Below are 15,648 nucleotides of genomic sequence, written 5' to 3' on the forward strand. Positions count from 1 at the left end.
CGTACCTAAACCTGGCACTAAATAAATCTAGCAGCTACCTGGCAGCCTGGCATTTGCTGGCGCGGCAATTATCTTTTTAACTCACTCAATTCACTCACTCAACTCACTCACCTGCTAAAATGTTGCGCATATTCCAACTTATCGCTTGAGAAATTGATGTCAATTCTCGGCTCGTTGACTCGTCCCGGCTATTCGGTAACTTTGCTAGCACTGCTCATGTCTCCGATCGATCGATCTTAGTTTCGGTTGAGAATGGACTTAAATGAAGTGAGGACAGATTATTGGTCGCGGTGTTTAGGATACGGCTTCTCGCGTGGCGCTAAAAAGGTCCGGCATCTACTATGTAGATTATCACCGCCGTCCTACCCATCTTTGTCCTTCGTAGAACTATCGACGTCATTGGCGCAGGTAACCGGAACAATTTCAAACAGGAATCATGGAGACCTTGACAAGATTCATGAGTCTTGAAGTGGGCTTCCCTCTTGACACATGCGATTCGACTTTGTATTTAACTGGGATCGTTCACCTCCTCATGAAATTGGTCATTGGAAGACAGTCTTTGATTTGCATGAAGCGAAATGACATTCGATGAAGAGAGAAACCGAAGAAGTCCGGATGCGGATGGAAATACTATTAGTAGTAAGCTAGTAGATATTCTTCCCATCCCACCAACGATACAACCTGTTAGCGAACCGGAGAAGTACGAAACTGCAAACAGCCTCACTGAAGAACCCACACTCTCTCATAATCTAGCAGCGAGTGACCACGAAGAGAAAGGTTTGGCCCAACGAGAATATGATGAAGAGGTAGCGGATTTGGGATGGAATGAGACGAAAGACAGGATTGCTGAGCCACTGGTCGGGAGGTTAGGGAACGAAGATTTATGGCTTCTCATTCGGAGGTTCAACAAGGTAAGATCTTGTTCATTAAGCTGTTGATGGGCGGAAACTAATATAATTGACTTATGATAGCAAATATATCATGTTAAAGAAGTCCCGACTGTGGTTCCTGGGGATCTGGATCTTAACATTGCCGACGAGGAGGAGTTCTCTCCTGACAAACTGCGTGCGAATGTCGAGCGATTTTATATGACCGTCATAGTTGGGCTGCTAGCTGCTGTTAAACATATCGCGCGACTCCGATCGTGGCGCGAAACCCGACGAACATCGTGCTTTTGCGCGGTAAGAACACCTGCCTATTACCTGGTGTTTTAAAATCGATGTTGAAGTCATACTGACAAATACCCAGGTTTATTTCGCTGCCTGGATATCCGACTTTATCGTCCCGCTTCTTTCCCTGACTTTGATCACTCTAATCGTTTATCCGCGATCAAGAGAGGTCCTCTTCCCGCCCGCGCCTCTCGCATTGGTAGACAGTAAATCCGGCGGCATTCAAAAACCCAAGTCTGGCGTCCTAGGTAGTACAGACAGTTCAACGGGGGCACCGCAAAACTTCAAAGGAGAAGCAGTTGAGCAGGAAGCTAGTAACTTCGTCAATGGCTTTGCCTCGATCGTTGTCACCAGTGCCGCGGGAAAGAATCCTCAGGCTGCGCCTTCGTCCGAAGCAGGTTCCCCTGATGATGCTGTACCCGACCCTACCGGGTTAGCTATGGCTACTGCTGAAGCTAAGGATGTCGCAGCAGGAGTCAAAACTGGGCCCAACTATGACAAAACCAAGGTTCCTGTCGAGACCGCAATGTGGACGAAGATGAGACCCATCATGCATGGTATCGCCGATGTATCCGATACTTGGGAGCGCTTCGTAAACGCTCTGTCGCCCACACCACCGTTCCCTAGAGACGTCTACAGGCTGAGACTTGCCATCTTAGTAGTCCCGCTCCTCCTTATCTCCCTTTTCATATCGTCATACATGTTTACCAAGGGCATGACTTTCGGAGTGGGGTTCGGTTTCTTTGGAGATCCTATTATCAGTCGCGGATTGAAATGGCTCAACCGTAAATTTCCACATTGGCAGAAACTTATGGAACTCCGTAACACGATCCTCAAAGGCGTACCTACTAATGCACAGTTGACTCTTACCCTACTTCGCATAGGGGAAGCGAACAAAGCCCCTCTACCTCCCCCGCCTTCCGCTAGTGAACCGCCCCCTGAGAGACCCATCGAAATCACCGATGTCGAATTAACAGCGACCGGCGCCGAACCTCCACTCAACGCTACCGATGAGGAACTCCGCGATGCCATAGAACATGATCCGCAAGTCGCACGTGAGACTGGAGGGCCGGATATCGATGCAGCTAAGAGTTCGAAGCATGGAAAACACGGAAACAGGATTATTAGCTTCTTTAAAGGGACGACTAAAGGCGCCGTGAAGACGGCTATCGGCACTGATCACGCTCGAGCAAAAGTCGGCTCTCATCACGCCAAGAATCGACTAGGTGCCGTACCTCGACCAAACACCAACTATCTCACCGGGCCACTCGACTTCAAAGGTCGGTATAAGGGTCAAAAAGGCCATATCTATATCACGACCAAGTCAACGATACCTGCCATGTCCTTTAGCACGAATCAAACAATAGAGAAGATCGGATCTGAAGAGCGAGAAGACTTGCACCCTCTGTGGACTGTAGCCATCGGTGATATAGCCGAGATTAAAAAGGTTGGCGGCTATGGGTGGAAAGCTAAGATCATCGTAGGTTGGTCTATGGGCAGGGAGGTAGCTGATGGTCTAGAAATCACGGATAGAATAGGTAACGTTTGGCGCGTGACGGCGATCCCGATGAGAGATGAGCTCTTCAATCGCCTTGTGGCTATCGGAGGACAGAAATGGGAGGCTTGGTAAGGTAACGCGACAAGTAGAGATGTCTTGGATATGTGCGTATGGATGACATTATTCAATTTATTACCTATATTAATGTCATTTCATTCGAGAGAGTTTGATCTTACCCTCTGACATATATATCAGGTCAGTAGAGCTACAATGAAGCCCCTGTCAGCGACGATCGATAGTGACGTAAATCCTACAGCGATCATTGCTAAAATCCTTTGATAACTTCTAGCAACGAAACAATTTAGCCATAGAAAGATCTCGACACTAGATTAATTATCCGCCACTCATTCTCGCAGCATGCAACCTAGACGACGTTGCGTGACGTTGTAAAAGCGACCAGCCCATCGGTTCGATTTACGCCTCGATGCCTCCACGAACTATTTACAGGCACAAATCGACACATCCTCGGGGAAGCAATATAACATGTCTTGTTCTGGATCAATTTAAGCTTATCGAAGGAATGGGGATTGTTAAGGCTCTGCTTGTCGGCTATGCGGGCTAAATTAACGATGCGACGGTGCGCATACGGAGTGTGACATCGTAGATGAAGATCGCGGGCTGGAAGCATGCTATGATAACATGTTGCGACAAGATTTTTCTACGTATAAAAGGGTGGTTTGGACCCATTAACGCTAAGTGATTAGATCAATTGAAAGAGATGCCACTACAAAGGACAAACGGGTGTTTATTCAGTATAGATACATCTTTAACACCCCAGATATATCCAAAATTCATCTAAGTCACCACCATGCATCTTCTCCCCCTCCTCCTCTTACTCCTCCTCCCCACAACCCTAGCCCAAACCTCCGGCTGCGTCCAAAACGAAAACTGCACCTCCTGCGGCTGGTACTGTAACCAAGGCTGCGACGCCCTCCTCGACCGCGCCGAATGCAGCCGGTGTCTGTACTGCCGTCGCGAAAGCTCTTCTTGCGGCTTCATCGATATCGCAGATACGTGGACTACGGACCCGCCTAGTGCAGAGATGTGCGAGGCTTGTGATTTGGGATGTTGGTGTCATGGTGATTGGTATTGTATGGATGGGACTACGGAACCACCGCCTGGGAGCCCGCCTACGGAGACGGATAGGGTGGGGTGAGGGCTTGGGAGGAGTTAAAAAGAGGTTGCGGTGTGAGAGGGGTATACTTTAAGTCGTTTAGACGATATTCGAAATGAAGGGGATAGGGCTAGGTGTTTATGATGGGCTGAAATATTGGATATGCCGGAAGAGGTATTTAATTATAGTTATTGTATAATGGATAACATCAAGTTGTGAAGGGTTGGGCAGCTAGAATTGGATATATGGGATTGCTGTTACCATCTCGCTGAATCCATCTCACGAAGAGAGCTATGTGTGCAGAATAGGTAGGTAGGTGTTATGCTCCTGCGAATACTCTGTTGTTGAGCCAAGTTATAGCCCATTCCATAGGAAGTATATTGAAGTTATCTACCGTATCTACCCAAGTAGTATCATAAAAGAGTGTTATAATATTTCTATGCGTGCGTAAACGAGTGACTTGAATCCTTTGATGAATGGAACCCCGACCCAGCTAATACCGAATTGAATTGACCTCCTAGTCCTCGTCTCAGTTTAATCACCTTTTACGATGAATCTAAATCTCAGGTTCAACGCCGTCCTTGCAGCATCTATAGGCGGATACTTTTCCTCCCAGATATTAATCTCGTCTCTCAAGGTCTGCAGTTCATCTTCCGTGAGACTGTTGGGCCTATACCCCTGTCGTAGGATCTCTTTGGCTTCATCTAAGTTCATCTTGGTAGATTCAACCATGAGCTCCCAATCTACACCTATCTCGGTGATGCGGACGTAGCATCTACCGAATTGCAGGGCCCTTTCATATTGTGATACCGATGGATTCACCCTTGGATTTTTAAACTGGTTGACGAGATCGGGGAAGAGGTCGACCAATTGGGTTGACTCTGCGACGAGGGAGTTCAGGTAATCGATTTTGTCTTGCATTCCGGTCATCTCGCCAGGCGCTGGCTGTCGCATCTTGGTTTTAGGCGGTAGAATACTACGATAGTATGATTGGACTTCGTTTCGTTTTACGAAGTGGAGAATCCCAGGTGCGATGCCAGCTTCTGCAAAGACTGCAGAGTACAAGTCTTCCAGTGTCATCGACGATAAGGGCTGAGGTTGAGCCATGATGATGAGAAATCGTTATGAAATTAGGTGTATCAGGGTGTAGGTAAACGGTTGAGTTGTGTAGAAATGACGAGAAATGAAGTAGCTGCTAACGTCGAATTTATATGGTTTGGGGTGTTTGAATTCTGTCGAATATTCGAGGTAGCGGTGAGGAAGATGGACTGTCAACTGTGGTGTCTGTATTAGTTGATAGTTGATGGAGGGCGTGTAGTTACGAAGACTGGTTAGGAACTGGTAAGGATTTGGTTTGAACTCAGGAAGATCACTTAGCCAATCGGTATTGTATTGTTGAGAACTATGGGTGTGGCAGGTAGAAAAAGGCGGAAGGGAAAAAAATAGACAAATAATCCATATCATGGATGCATTGCATTAAGCTGTTGAGAGTTTCGCCCCTGGGAGAATCAAATCAATGTAATGAAAGTGGATAAACCAGACGAGATATGCGTCTCGTAGTTGTGGAGGCTCGAAAGCCTGTCTTCATAAAGGTGGTAAAACTCCATGAGAACTTTTCTAAGTGGCTACTTCCGATGTTGTGATAACTTCAAACAGGGATTGCTTGGGTGCTGGTTTCTAGGCCAATCCGTTTCGTGGAGAACGTCGTATCAGCAATGTACCTACTAGGTAGATACCTCTTGTCTAGGCTACTAGGGACTCGGGTAAGAGGTAGAAGGTACCTATCCATGGATGTACGCGTGAGAGCTAGGACGCTAAGTCAAATGGTAGGGGTTGGCTGGACGTGGACTGGAGTTGGATTTTTGTTGAGATGTTACTGGCATGTTGTTTGATGCTGGTCAAGTCGATCGAGTCAAATATCGAATTGGGGTGTATGGGGCGGGTACTGGATAGTAGAAATTTAACATACAGATGGGGGTTCATCTATACATCGAAAGACGCCTGGGTACTTTTATAAGAGGCCTATGAAAGTAAAGAGGTTGGTCTCAAGGGTATGACGCCTGGCAGCTAGAATGGGTTCAATAACTTGACTCAAACATGAGACTTGAATGGCTTGGGGTTGTGTGATAAGCGACGACACTGTTGTAGATATTGAAGCAGTTCTATGCTATCATACCTTTACAGTACCTCTCCTTCTCTACCTTGACGTTGCTCATTTCACTCTGTAACCATATGAAGCTGTATCATTCATTCCCTAAGAAACTGAAGCCTGTCCAAGTAATTAATTGGTAATTAATCAATGATTAATTCGTGATTAATCTGTAATTAATTCCAAGGTTACCTAATAGTTACCTGGACAATATACAGTACCATCTTCTCGAGTCTAATCAGTTATGAGAAAGGGGGACTGTTCCTATAGAACAAACCTTGAGTGTTCACTCTAGAGTACTAGACACACTAGGTAACTGGTTATTCTTACGGAGCCTACTCAGGGATATATACTTGCGCTGCATCATACGAGGTAAAGGATATAGGAGTTGAGAAGTCACTACCTAGATAGCTAATTATTTACGTAGAAGAGTTAATAGGTCTCGATAGAATGGGACGCATAAGCTAGCTGGAATTCGAAGAACTCCATGGACTGACCGAGTTCTCAGAAACCAAGCCATTCTTAGATATTAAATATCATCTACAAAACTGCGGGTTCTAGAATAGCAAACCGATCCTTCTCCGAGTCAAGCTCAGCTAAGGTATCGAACGGCAAAGTGACCATCGGAGTAGTATGACCAATATCCACATTGAATAGAATCGGGAACTTCTTCTCAGCCAGAGGTCCTTCACATAGAAGTCCTTTAATAACACCGATATATTCGTCCCTCATCTTCTCGGAATCATACCCGAATGGCCGTCCAACTACCAACCCAGCCGCGTCGTCAAACACGCCCTGCGCTATAAGGTCCGCAATGCCCGCTTGTACCCGGTAGATTGGGTTACCGGAGGCTTCATCCTCGCCTATAGCCGTCTCGAAGAACACTATCTTGCCTCGCCAATCAGGGACGATGCTGCGTATTCCGGCGAGACGCGCCACGGCGGTTAGACAGCCACCAAAAAGTCGTCCTTGACTCTTTCCGGGTCGAATCCATATCCAGCCAGGGGTAGGAATAATCTCTGGTGGCTTTGGGGTATCCGAATTGTCGAATAACGCCGCAAGCTTGGGTGCGTATGTAGGAGACCGCTGAATATCGCCGATAGCTTCGCGGCTAGTGATAATGCGGAAGAGATTCTTGACGCAAAATGAAAGTGGTGTGGTCTCGTCGTCGACAGAGTTAGCTTCGCCGAGCTCCGGCAATGCTCCCGGACCGTAGAATGTGCGGAGACCGGTGAGCGCATGTAAAAACCAGTGTACCCCGGTGATATCGGAGAAGCCCACGACGATCTTCGGGTTGGCCCGGATGACGGAATGGAGTTCCGTGTCGGCAACTAGAGCGGGGAGCAACTCTGTGAAGTTTGATCCGCCGATGGTGCATATGATGGCGGAAATAGACGGGTCGGAGAATGCGGCCCGTATCTCGGAGAGACGGTTGGCGATGGATGATTGGATGCCCGTATCGGTATTGAAGAATTCGCGGACGTTATAGCCTTGCCCCTTTAGCACGGAGGTCGCCCGTGTCATGAAGGCGGAACATCGGATATTCAGACGAGCTGATGGAGAGATAAATGCTATTGTTGCGCCGGGCTCTAAGGCCTTTGGAATTACTGCTGAGGGCATCTTGGGTTATGGATGAGAATATTATAGATATTGAGCGTTTGGTTCTCGGTTTTAGATACCTTGTATCTTGGTATTGATATTTATTCTTTCTTACACGAGGACCTCACTTGAGTTTTTATATGCTGGCATGCTGACAAGCTGACACTTGTGCACAGCTCACGCCCTTCCTCTTGTAGACAGCGATGAGGGGCTTCTAAAACAAGGGAGAGGGTAGGATTAATCATCACGCCATCTGCCCGCGTTTAGGCAGAAGCTTTCTCTAATTCGCGACCTGGATGCAACGCGGTGACTCGTAATTATTGTGTAGATTAATCTGTAGGTAGGTATGTTCATTGAAATGAACGATACCATCCTGCCGTCTTAGGTTGGCCTCAATTCATAGATTTGAGCGTTCTATGGTTGAGGCTGGAAAGAGGTTCTGCTCGAAACTTTGAAATGGTCTCGGAGATAAGTGGCACTAACGCCGCGAAAACAAATTCCGGCGCTAGCCCAGAAAGGGAATAGGCTATATCAAACTCGTGCCGGGGTGGAAAGGGACGTGATATACGATCGATCATCGGGGGTTCGGGGACACATAAGATCATGCAAACAGTCGAATACGGATCTATCATTAATGTACTTACCTTCAAGAAGCGCAAACGGCGGATTCGATTCCTATGAGTTCTTATGGGCTTCAGAGAGTACCGCATGCCTTGAGAAGTACTTACCTACCCAAAGTCCTTACCCCTGAATGTGGTGACGAAAACCTGAGACCGACAGACCAGCTGCACGCTGTCATGCTGTCATGCGGCCTACCGTGAATGTGGCGCTGAAAATGAAGTTTGATTCCTTCGCTTCGTCTTGAGTACCTGCCAGGTACCTACCTGGTACTAATGCGGGGAGGTTTAAGCTTGCCTTGATACCGTTTGCTAAATGTAGCCACCCGTAGGACCGCAACCCGCGGAATGTCGGCGATTTGATATGTACGATTCCATCGTGGCGTAACTAGCGCCAGCGCTGTCTTAATTGTCGACGTGCCGCTCAATGTACCGGTACTTGGTAAGTAGATCAATCACCGGCATGTTGATCTGTCATGTGTGGCTTGGAAAACAAACGCCATCACCGGCAAGAATTATCATCACGGCCGTGCATATCCGGGTTCCGGGAGGCTGCTTTCTGTTCCTTGACAACAATGTTGAATGTACCTAGATCTTCAACGGAAATGAGCCGGTCGTTTACCTGCCTGCCTGGTTAGATGCTTGGTAACAAACAGCTGTATGAGAGCTGGTTGTAACGGCATTGCAGCTCTCAGTTTACCGAAGAATTAGACGAAATATATATAGGTATATATCTATAACATTCCCTTCGTTCGACGACGTGTTGCTTTCACCTTCATCACACCCTCCATCACACACTCTATCACACCTTCTATCACAAATTCTCACAGCTTCTATTACAGCTTCCAATATTTATCTTACTTCTCATTGCACTATTCTGCTTTGGATTTATTGTATCCTTAATTATCTCTATCTAATCGTCGTTAATATGGCGACTGCCGAAGTTGGTTTGGGGAATCAAGCCGTACTCAGCAAGATCGACAAGCTGAGAGAGCTGAGTGTTGGTGCGATAATCCCTCTTCCCCAGGTGAGTTAATACCTATACTTAATCCGCAAGTTAATCGGTTGATATCTGACCTCCTTGTAGCTTATTGTTGTGGGAGACCAGTCCTCTGGAAAGAGTTCTGTGCTTGAGAGTCTGACTGGGTTCTCCTTTCCACGTGCTGCTGGATTGTGTACTCGATACGCCACCCAGATAACATGTAGCCGTGAAGCGCAAAAGAGCGTCAACGTGTCGATAATCCCTCGGCCAGACGCGGATGAGGCACTCAAGGCTCGCCTTCTTGAGTTTCATCGTCAGATCACCACCATGAACAACAAGCGTCTTACCAAGATATTTGAAGATGTTCGTTCTCTCATAACTCCAATTTGATCCCGTTTCTCTGACTGATCCTTCTTAAAGGCAAATGAGGCAATGGGTCTCCGGATGAGTCAGACTGATGGGGATGAGGGTGCTGGGGCTTTTAGCCAAGATATCTTAAAGATTGAAATCAGTGGTCCCGACGTGAGAATCTCCACACTTCATGGTATCGTCCGTCAACTGAATCTTTGGTAGCAAGCCCACCTCACGGTGATAGATGTCCCTGGGATATTCAGAGTTCCAACACCTGGTAAGTCACCATGAGTGAGATACCTAAGAGTCTATTAACAGTTACTAGGACTCACAACCGAAAGCGACGTTACCATGGTTCGAAACATGGTCAAGTCTTACATGGAAAATAGCAGAACCATGTTTGATCCCAAACCCGACGTTCACCTTCCCGACTAACAATTTGATAGAATTCTGGCTGTTATGCCTTGCAATGTCGATATTGCTACCCAGGAGATCCTAAAGCTCGCCGAGGCTGCTGATCCAGATGGTATGAGAACTATGGGCGTTCTGACGAAGCCGGATTTGGCGACCGAGAGAGCCACGCAGGATTCGGTGATCGACCTGGTTCTCAGCAAACGGAACAGGCTGAACCTAGGATACTGTGTTGTTAAGAATCGTAGTGCAGATGATAGCACGTCATCGATGAGCGATCGGCTCGCTGCGGAAAAGGCGTTTTTCATGGGACCTCCTTGGTCGTCGGTAGCAGACCGTTGTGGCATTGCATCTTTACAGATCCGCCTCAGAGAATTGCTCATGGACATTTCTAAGCGGGAGCTCCCACACGTCAAAGCAGATATCGAAAAACGTCTGCATATCCGCAGGACTGAATTGGAAGCTATGGGTCCATCCAGATCTGACCAGAGTTCCCAAAGACTTTTCCTAGGACGAATTGCTTCAAGATTTCAAGCAATCACACAGCATGCCATCAACGGATACTATACGGCAGACCCGATATTTAAGTTGATGCCATGTTTGAAGCTCTCGACTCGGGCTATCGAATTAAACATGTCTTTGTCCAAGAATATCTTGACAAGGGGCCATAAACGGCACTGCGGCCCTGAGCGAAGCAAAAAAAGAATTATTACGTGGCCCGAAGCTGATCTTTCCATCAGTATACCTCTGACCGATTATTCGGAGCTGTTTAATATTATTGTCACGGATGAATATAAATGCCCCGAGCCCTCAAATGGTCCAATCTTAGACCATGTGATGATGGTTTACGAGTCTAGCCGTGGCCCGGAGGTTGGAACTGTGAGTGCTTCGTTATATAATTTTATCAAAATACCAGGTTCTTACTAGGGTTTTATAGTTTGGAGGGTCGATACTTGCAACGGTGTTTGAAGAGCAGTCGGAAAAGTGGGAGCCATTAGTCCTCGCGCACACCAGCAAGGCTATTGTGTTGGTTCACGATTACATCTACCAGCTTTTCACGCACCTTTGCCCAGATACCAAAGTGAGGAACGAGTTGTGGAACGGATTTCTTCTTGATAAACTGCAAGATAGGTATCGCCAGGCTATGAAGCATGCCCGATTCCTCCTCTCCATCGAGCGTCGTGGCAGACCGAGCACATTTAATGATAGATTCAACGATATTCTACAGGATAAACGCAGCTCTCGCATGACCAAGTATTTGGAAAACCGGGAGGAACACCTCATCGGCAATTCGAGGCAAGTGTGTGAGGATATTGTAGATACTCTCACGAGTTATTACAATATATCCCGTGAGAGGTTTGTTGACTCTATCTGTCAACAAGTCGTGAACCATTTCTTGCTCGAAGGGGATGACAGCCCTCTGAAAGTCCTCAGCCCGGAATTTGCGATGGCTCTCGATGCCGATGAACTCGAGATGATTGCCGGCGAGGATTCGGCATCGAAGCGGCAACGCCAAGCCCTGGCCTGGGAGATAGAGAGCTTGGAGGAAGCTACGAAAGTTCTGAAAGGATAATCGCTATGGAGTCATGATATCGTGAATTCTTGATGGGGCTATGGCTGTATCGTGTCTGTTTAAATTCCATAGTCTCGTGTGTATTATTACTTGATAGAATGTGAAGGAGAAGGAAGTTCAATCGAATGAGATTATTCAGCCATTTCTTTAGTGACCCCTCTGCCCCTATCCGGTGACGCGATTCCTCCGCATCCCCAACAAATTTCCCCGCATGGATAGCTTTACGCCCTGTGTCCCTGAAAATGGAATTAAGATTTGACGCGTGTACCTATCTACATGTACCTAGAGACAGCAAAAGTCGAGTACGATTTCTGAAATGGCTTCAGTAAGCATACTGTCGCATTGCCACGATAGGCGGGCGGACACTTGTAAATAGGGATGTAAGAAAAAACCTCGGATTCGACCAAAGTTGAGTTTTTTCGGAGGTGTCGGGAATAACCTTGACACAAGGCGGCTAGGTACCTATCTATCGCCGTTTATCACCATCTATCGTCTCTATCGCCTCTATCATCTATCACACCGTACCAAGCTCATCGGGCACATCATATTCCCAGGTAGAAAAGATCGTATCAATTCGTAAAACATCCCATAACGAATAGCATTTTTGTCATTCTCCGCGTCTAATAATATTAAGGCAAGGCCGTAGCCCCGATTCCAAGCACTCACTCATTCAGAAACCTCAGAAACCTAACGTACAGCAATACCGCCTACTTGACGTCAGCGGCCTTAAACTTCTCCAATTTTTCCCCAAACAGGTGGCTTGCATCAACAACTACTCCACTCTGGCTCGCTTCTTAGACTCACCATTACCGTTGCCGTTCTCACCCGTAGTAGAGAAATATTCCAGGCTTCCCTTGGGGTCGGCCTTCATTCCCTTGCTGCCGTTCTGCCATCCGGCGGGGCAGACCTCGCCGTGTTCGTCGGTGAACTGGAATGCTTGGACGAGACGGATCGTCTCCTCGACGTCGCGACCGACCGGTAGGTCGTTGACGGTGATCTGGCGGAGGACACCCTTAGGGTCGATGATGAAGAGGCCACGTAGGGCGACACCTTCGTCCTCGATCAGGACGCCGTAGCTGCGAGAGATCTTGTGGGACTTGTCAGCGATGAGGGGGAGCTGTAGGTCGGAACCCAAGCCGCCTTGCTTGCGGGGCTTCTCAGTCCAGGCTAGATGGGTGAAGTGGGAGTCGGTCGAGACGCCTAGGACGGCGGTGTTGATGGCGCGGAAGCGAGGTAGGGAGTCGTTGTACTGGATGATCTCGGTCGGGCAGACGAAGGTGAAGTCCATGGGGTAGAAAAGAAGGACGACCCTATTGGCGATGGTCAGTTTGACACGCTTCAAACCCATACAAAATGGCAAATGGATGTAGAATGAAAATGAGGAGGGGTGAGCGATGTCGGCGAGGGAAGGGAAACTTACCATTGACCCAGATAGTCGGTCAAGGAGATGTCCTTGAACTCACCACCGGGGAAGACGGTGGTGGCAGTGAAGGCCGGAGCCTGGCGTTGGACAAAAGCAGTAGACATTGTGGAAAATAAAGGTGATGATGGATTGAGTGTATTCGTGGAGATGTTTGGTTGTTTCTTGATGATGGGCGTGGTTGTTATAGTTTGGGATTAGGCCGTTTAGATTTTAGTGAGAAAAAAGGTCGAAACGAAAGAAAGGTCTAGAAATTCTTATCACCGCTCGAAAGCAAACAGTAACAGGGAACTACGATGGGTCGTGCGTACGGCATCTGCCCGAGTCTGCTAAGTTACCCGGGCAATCTCCACCGGTTGCCCAGGTCACTCCTCCTTATCATCATTTCGCTAATCCCAACTTAGCCTTTCTCACCATCGCGTGATTATCGTCTATCGGCCTGTCTTGCCTGTCTCGCCTGCCAACGCGTCTGCCCCACTTGCTCTTTCCTTCTCAAACTCTTAAAACTCCTCGATTTTATCGTCCAAACCGCGTTGATTGACCAATCACACCATTTCCTCACCTAAGCTTGGCGCGGGATGAAGAGGATAATTCGTTATGCCGTTAGGGGGAAATTTAGAGAGGCTCTAAGTGGGTCAATTGTGCCTTATGTATGCTATATACGGACCAAATAGGTAACTATTTTCTTCACATAGTCCCTTGCATTCCACTTTTTTTCGCCGTCCTTACCTCATTTTAGAGCGCAAGTAATGACTAAGCAAGCACATGTTTCTATCGAAAGGAAATATTCGCACATATTCGCACATTTTCGACTTCAATTCTCTCTCCGATCTCGGAGTGGATCTGTATTATCCTGGTTCAAAACGCCGAATAGCGAAGTGTTGCGGCTTCCCAACTGAATGGGACTGGGTTTTTAGTATCGAACTTTGTGCGATAGAAATCGATTTAGCTTGACTAAACGCTAACTAGGGTTATTAGTCACTGGAAGGAACTACGTCCTTTAGCGTGGTATACCAAGACATGGATACGAAGCTATCATCAACCTGTAGCTTACAATTGTGTTGAGGGTGAAGACGTCATTATATGATGCGTTGAGGATATCTAGGTATCTACCTACTCAAGCACGTATCAAAGAGATCAGAACCATATGATGAAAGCCTTCTCATACATGAGCTGCCTACTAGGTCCCCGTCATGTGAGTCAGCCCTTTAGAGTATGTATTTAACCAGGCGCTAGATAGACGGATTCTGCAGCAGAAATTCCTGGAGAGTTGTAGTCCGCAACCCTAGCTTCTCATTATCGAGCGTCTTCAGGGTCCACGTCCCATCCACAGTGAAGAGCTGATAGAACCAACCAATATAAGACCAAAAGTTCCGTCGAGATCCCTCGCTTCTCGCCTGCAGCGCTCTCTTTCTCAGCTCTTCTACAGTTCCCATAACCTCAACGTCCAATTTGATCCCTCTAACAGCTTCATACGCAGTGGCGATCTCCCTTAGGGTGTTCACGCCCGAGCAAAGACGCCAGAACCCCCCTTCAGCTGCGTCGTCTCTCTGAACGATCTCGACCGCAAACTCGGCCGCATCTTTCTCGGTAGTCCAATGCCAAGGTTCGTTGCCGGTCCCCCATATCTCGAGCCTCTTACCCTGCGGGTCCCAACAGCCGTGATTCTGAGGCGTGAAGTCGCCGTGGCCGGGAGTGGCAAAGAGCACTTCGGCAAAGACACCGTTGAGGATGTAGATCGGTCGGATGGTTGATGTCAACTCGACGTGGTTGTGGAAGGCGATGAAGGGGTCGTAACTCTCGTGCTGCCCGAGCTGAAGTGCAGTCCAATCGTAGCTCCAACATGCTGCGACGAATCTCTTTACGCCGGCTCGCTCTGCTGCGCGGAGTAGGAGTAATTGGCCTTCGAGCGTGAGTTCTGGTCTCCCACTGTAAGCGTTGATGATGGCATCGACGCCGGCGCAACCACGGTTTAAAGAGTTGATGTCGTCATAGCCAGTACTATGCACGATACCTTCTAGGCGAGAGAGGATATCGGGTGATAGCTTAGAAGAAGCGTTGCGAGCGAGGATCCGGACTTGGTGGCCTCTAGCAAGGAGGCTGGTAATGGCATAACGGCCGATGTTGCCCGTAGCACCAGTAACAAGAACTAACATGGTGCTGGATGGGGTATTTGGTTTGGGATATTGACATGGAAGGAAGAGATGTGAGTATTGTACTGGATGGGATCATTAATAATGGCATTCGGGGCTCGGCGTAATATCATAACTTATGTCCGATTCGTATATCGTCATGTCGCATTATGCCCTCATCCTTCGGGTCGATAATTACGCTTACAATATCATTCGGCATCCATTATATTGTGATTGAGAGGTATTGGCCATGGCCTCTTCCCCCTTACGTTGCGAATATACTGCTTACGTAATTTATAAATGCTGCTACGTCCGTCTCTAGAATTGACAATTCAGTCCAAATCTGCCTATTCTGATCAATAATTTATACGAATCCTCTTAGTGTAGAAGCCATACTGTATGTTTATGAATTATATCCAGTCACTGGAAACAAGAAAGGGGGTAAAAGGGGTAGTTACACAAATGCTTTGTAATACACTCAAGATGTGCTTATTAAGCATTATTCGAGCTTCCACAGTTCTGTGCTCAAGTTGTCTAATTCACCACGCGATCGAAATAACTTCAAGATGTTTT

At 47.5% G+C, this 15,648-nt stretch overlaps 7 protein-coding genes across 7 annotated transcripts; 3 read left to right on the forward strand and 4 right to left on the reverse strand.

Moving 5' to 3' along the window:
• The first annotated feature begins 70 nt into the window (after positions 1-70).
• GGS22DRAFT_77858 (uncharacterized protein) lies at positions 71-2,843 on the forward strand. Its single transcript, XM_047968075.1, has 3 exons — positions 71-911; positions 972-1,181; positions 1,249-2,843. Exons 1-3 carry the CDS (start codon positions 579-581, stop codon positions 2,797-2,799), a joined length of 2,094 nt encoding a protein of 697 aa, XP_047814736.1. The 5' UTR covers positions 71-578; the 3' UTR covers positions 2,800-2,843.
• Positions 2,844-3,403: 560 nt separating this feature from the next.
• Positions 3,404-3,883, forward strand: GGS22DRAFT_197225 (uncharacterized protein; the record flags this gene model as incomplete). The annotated part of the gene is made up of 1 exon (XM_047965953.1): positions 3,404-3,883. Exon 1 carries the CDS (start codon positions 3,536-3,538, stop codon positions 3,881-3,883), a length of 348 nt encoding a protein of 115 aa, XP_047814737.1. The 5' UTR covers positions 3,404-3,535.
• A 492-nt stretch (positions 3,884-4,375) lies between these two features.
• On the reverse strand, positions 4,376-4,948 carry GGS22DRAFT_192740 (uncharacterized protein; the record flags this gene model as incomplete). The annotated part of the gene is made up of 1 exon (XM_047965304.1): positions 4,376-4,948. One exon carries the CDS (start codon positions 4,946-4,948, stop codon positions 4,376-4,378), a length of 573 nt encoding a protein of 190 aa, XP_047814738.1.
• A 1,454-nt stretch (positions 4,949-6,402) lies between these two features.
• Positions 6,403-8,149, reverse strand: GGS22DRAFT_173738 (peptidase). The gene has a single exon (XM_047962977.1). It carries the CDS (start codon positions 7,608-7,610, stop codon positions 6,531-6,533), a length of 1,080 nt encoding a protein of 359 aa, XP_047814739.1. The 5' UTR covers positions 7,611-8,149; the 3' UTR covers positions 6,403-6,530.
• A 492-nt stretch (positions 8,150-8,641) lies between these two features.
• GGS22DRAFT_173742 (interferon-induced GTP-binding protein Mx2) lies at positions 8,642-11,654 on the forward strand. Its single transcript, XM_047962978.1, has 7 exons — positions 8,642-9,233; positions 9,294-9,551; positions 9,609-9,710; positions 9,762-9,816; positions 9,865-9,937; positions 9,986-10,829; positions 10,888-11,654. Exons 1-7 carry the CDS (start codon positions 9,135-9,137, stop codon positions 11,521-11,523), a joined length of 2,067 nt encoding a protein of 688 aa, XP_047814740.1. The 5' UTR covers positions 8,642-9,134; the 3' UTR covers positions 11,524-11,654.
• Positions 11,655-12,059: 405 nt separating this feature from the next.
• On the reverse strand, positions 12,060-13,608 carry GGS22DRAFT_173743 (thioredoxin-like protein). The gene is made up of 3 exons (XM_047962979.1): positions 12,944-13,608; positions 12,328-12,833; positions 12,060-12,230 (listed from the first exon to the last, which is right to left on the reverse strand). Exons 1-3 carry the CDS (start codon positions 13,048-13,050, stop codon positions 12,211-12,213), a joined length of 633 nt encoding a protein of 210 aa, XP_047814741.1. The 5' UTR covers positions 13,051-13,608; the 3' UTR covers positions 12,060-12,210.
• A 510-nt stretch (positions 13,609-14,118) lies between these two features.
• Positions 14,119-15,194, reverse strand: GGS22DRAFT_173746 (NAD(P)-binding protein). The gene has a single exon (XM_047962980.1). It carries the CDS (start codon positions 15,097-15,099, stop codon positions 14,176-14,178), a length of 924 nt encoding a protein of 307 aa, XP_047814742.1. The 5' UTR covers positions 15,100-15,194; the 3' UTR covers positions 14,119-14,175.
• Positions 15,195-15,648: the final 454 nt, after the last annotated feature.

This window comes from Annulohypoxylon maeteangense, assembly GCF_022496945.1.
Source record: "Annulohypoxylon maeteangense strain CBS 123835 unplaced genomic scaffold GGS22scaffold_22, whole genome shotgun sequence".
Lineage (NCBI taxonomy): Eukaryota > Fungi > Ascomycota > Sordariomycetes > Xylariales > Hypoxylaceae > Annulohypoxylon > Annulohypoxylon maeteangense.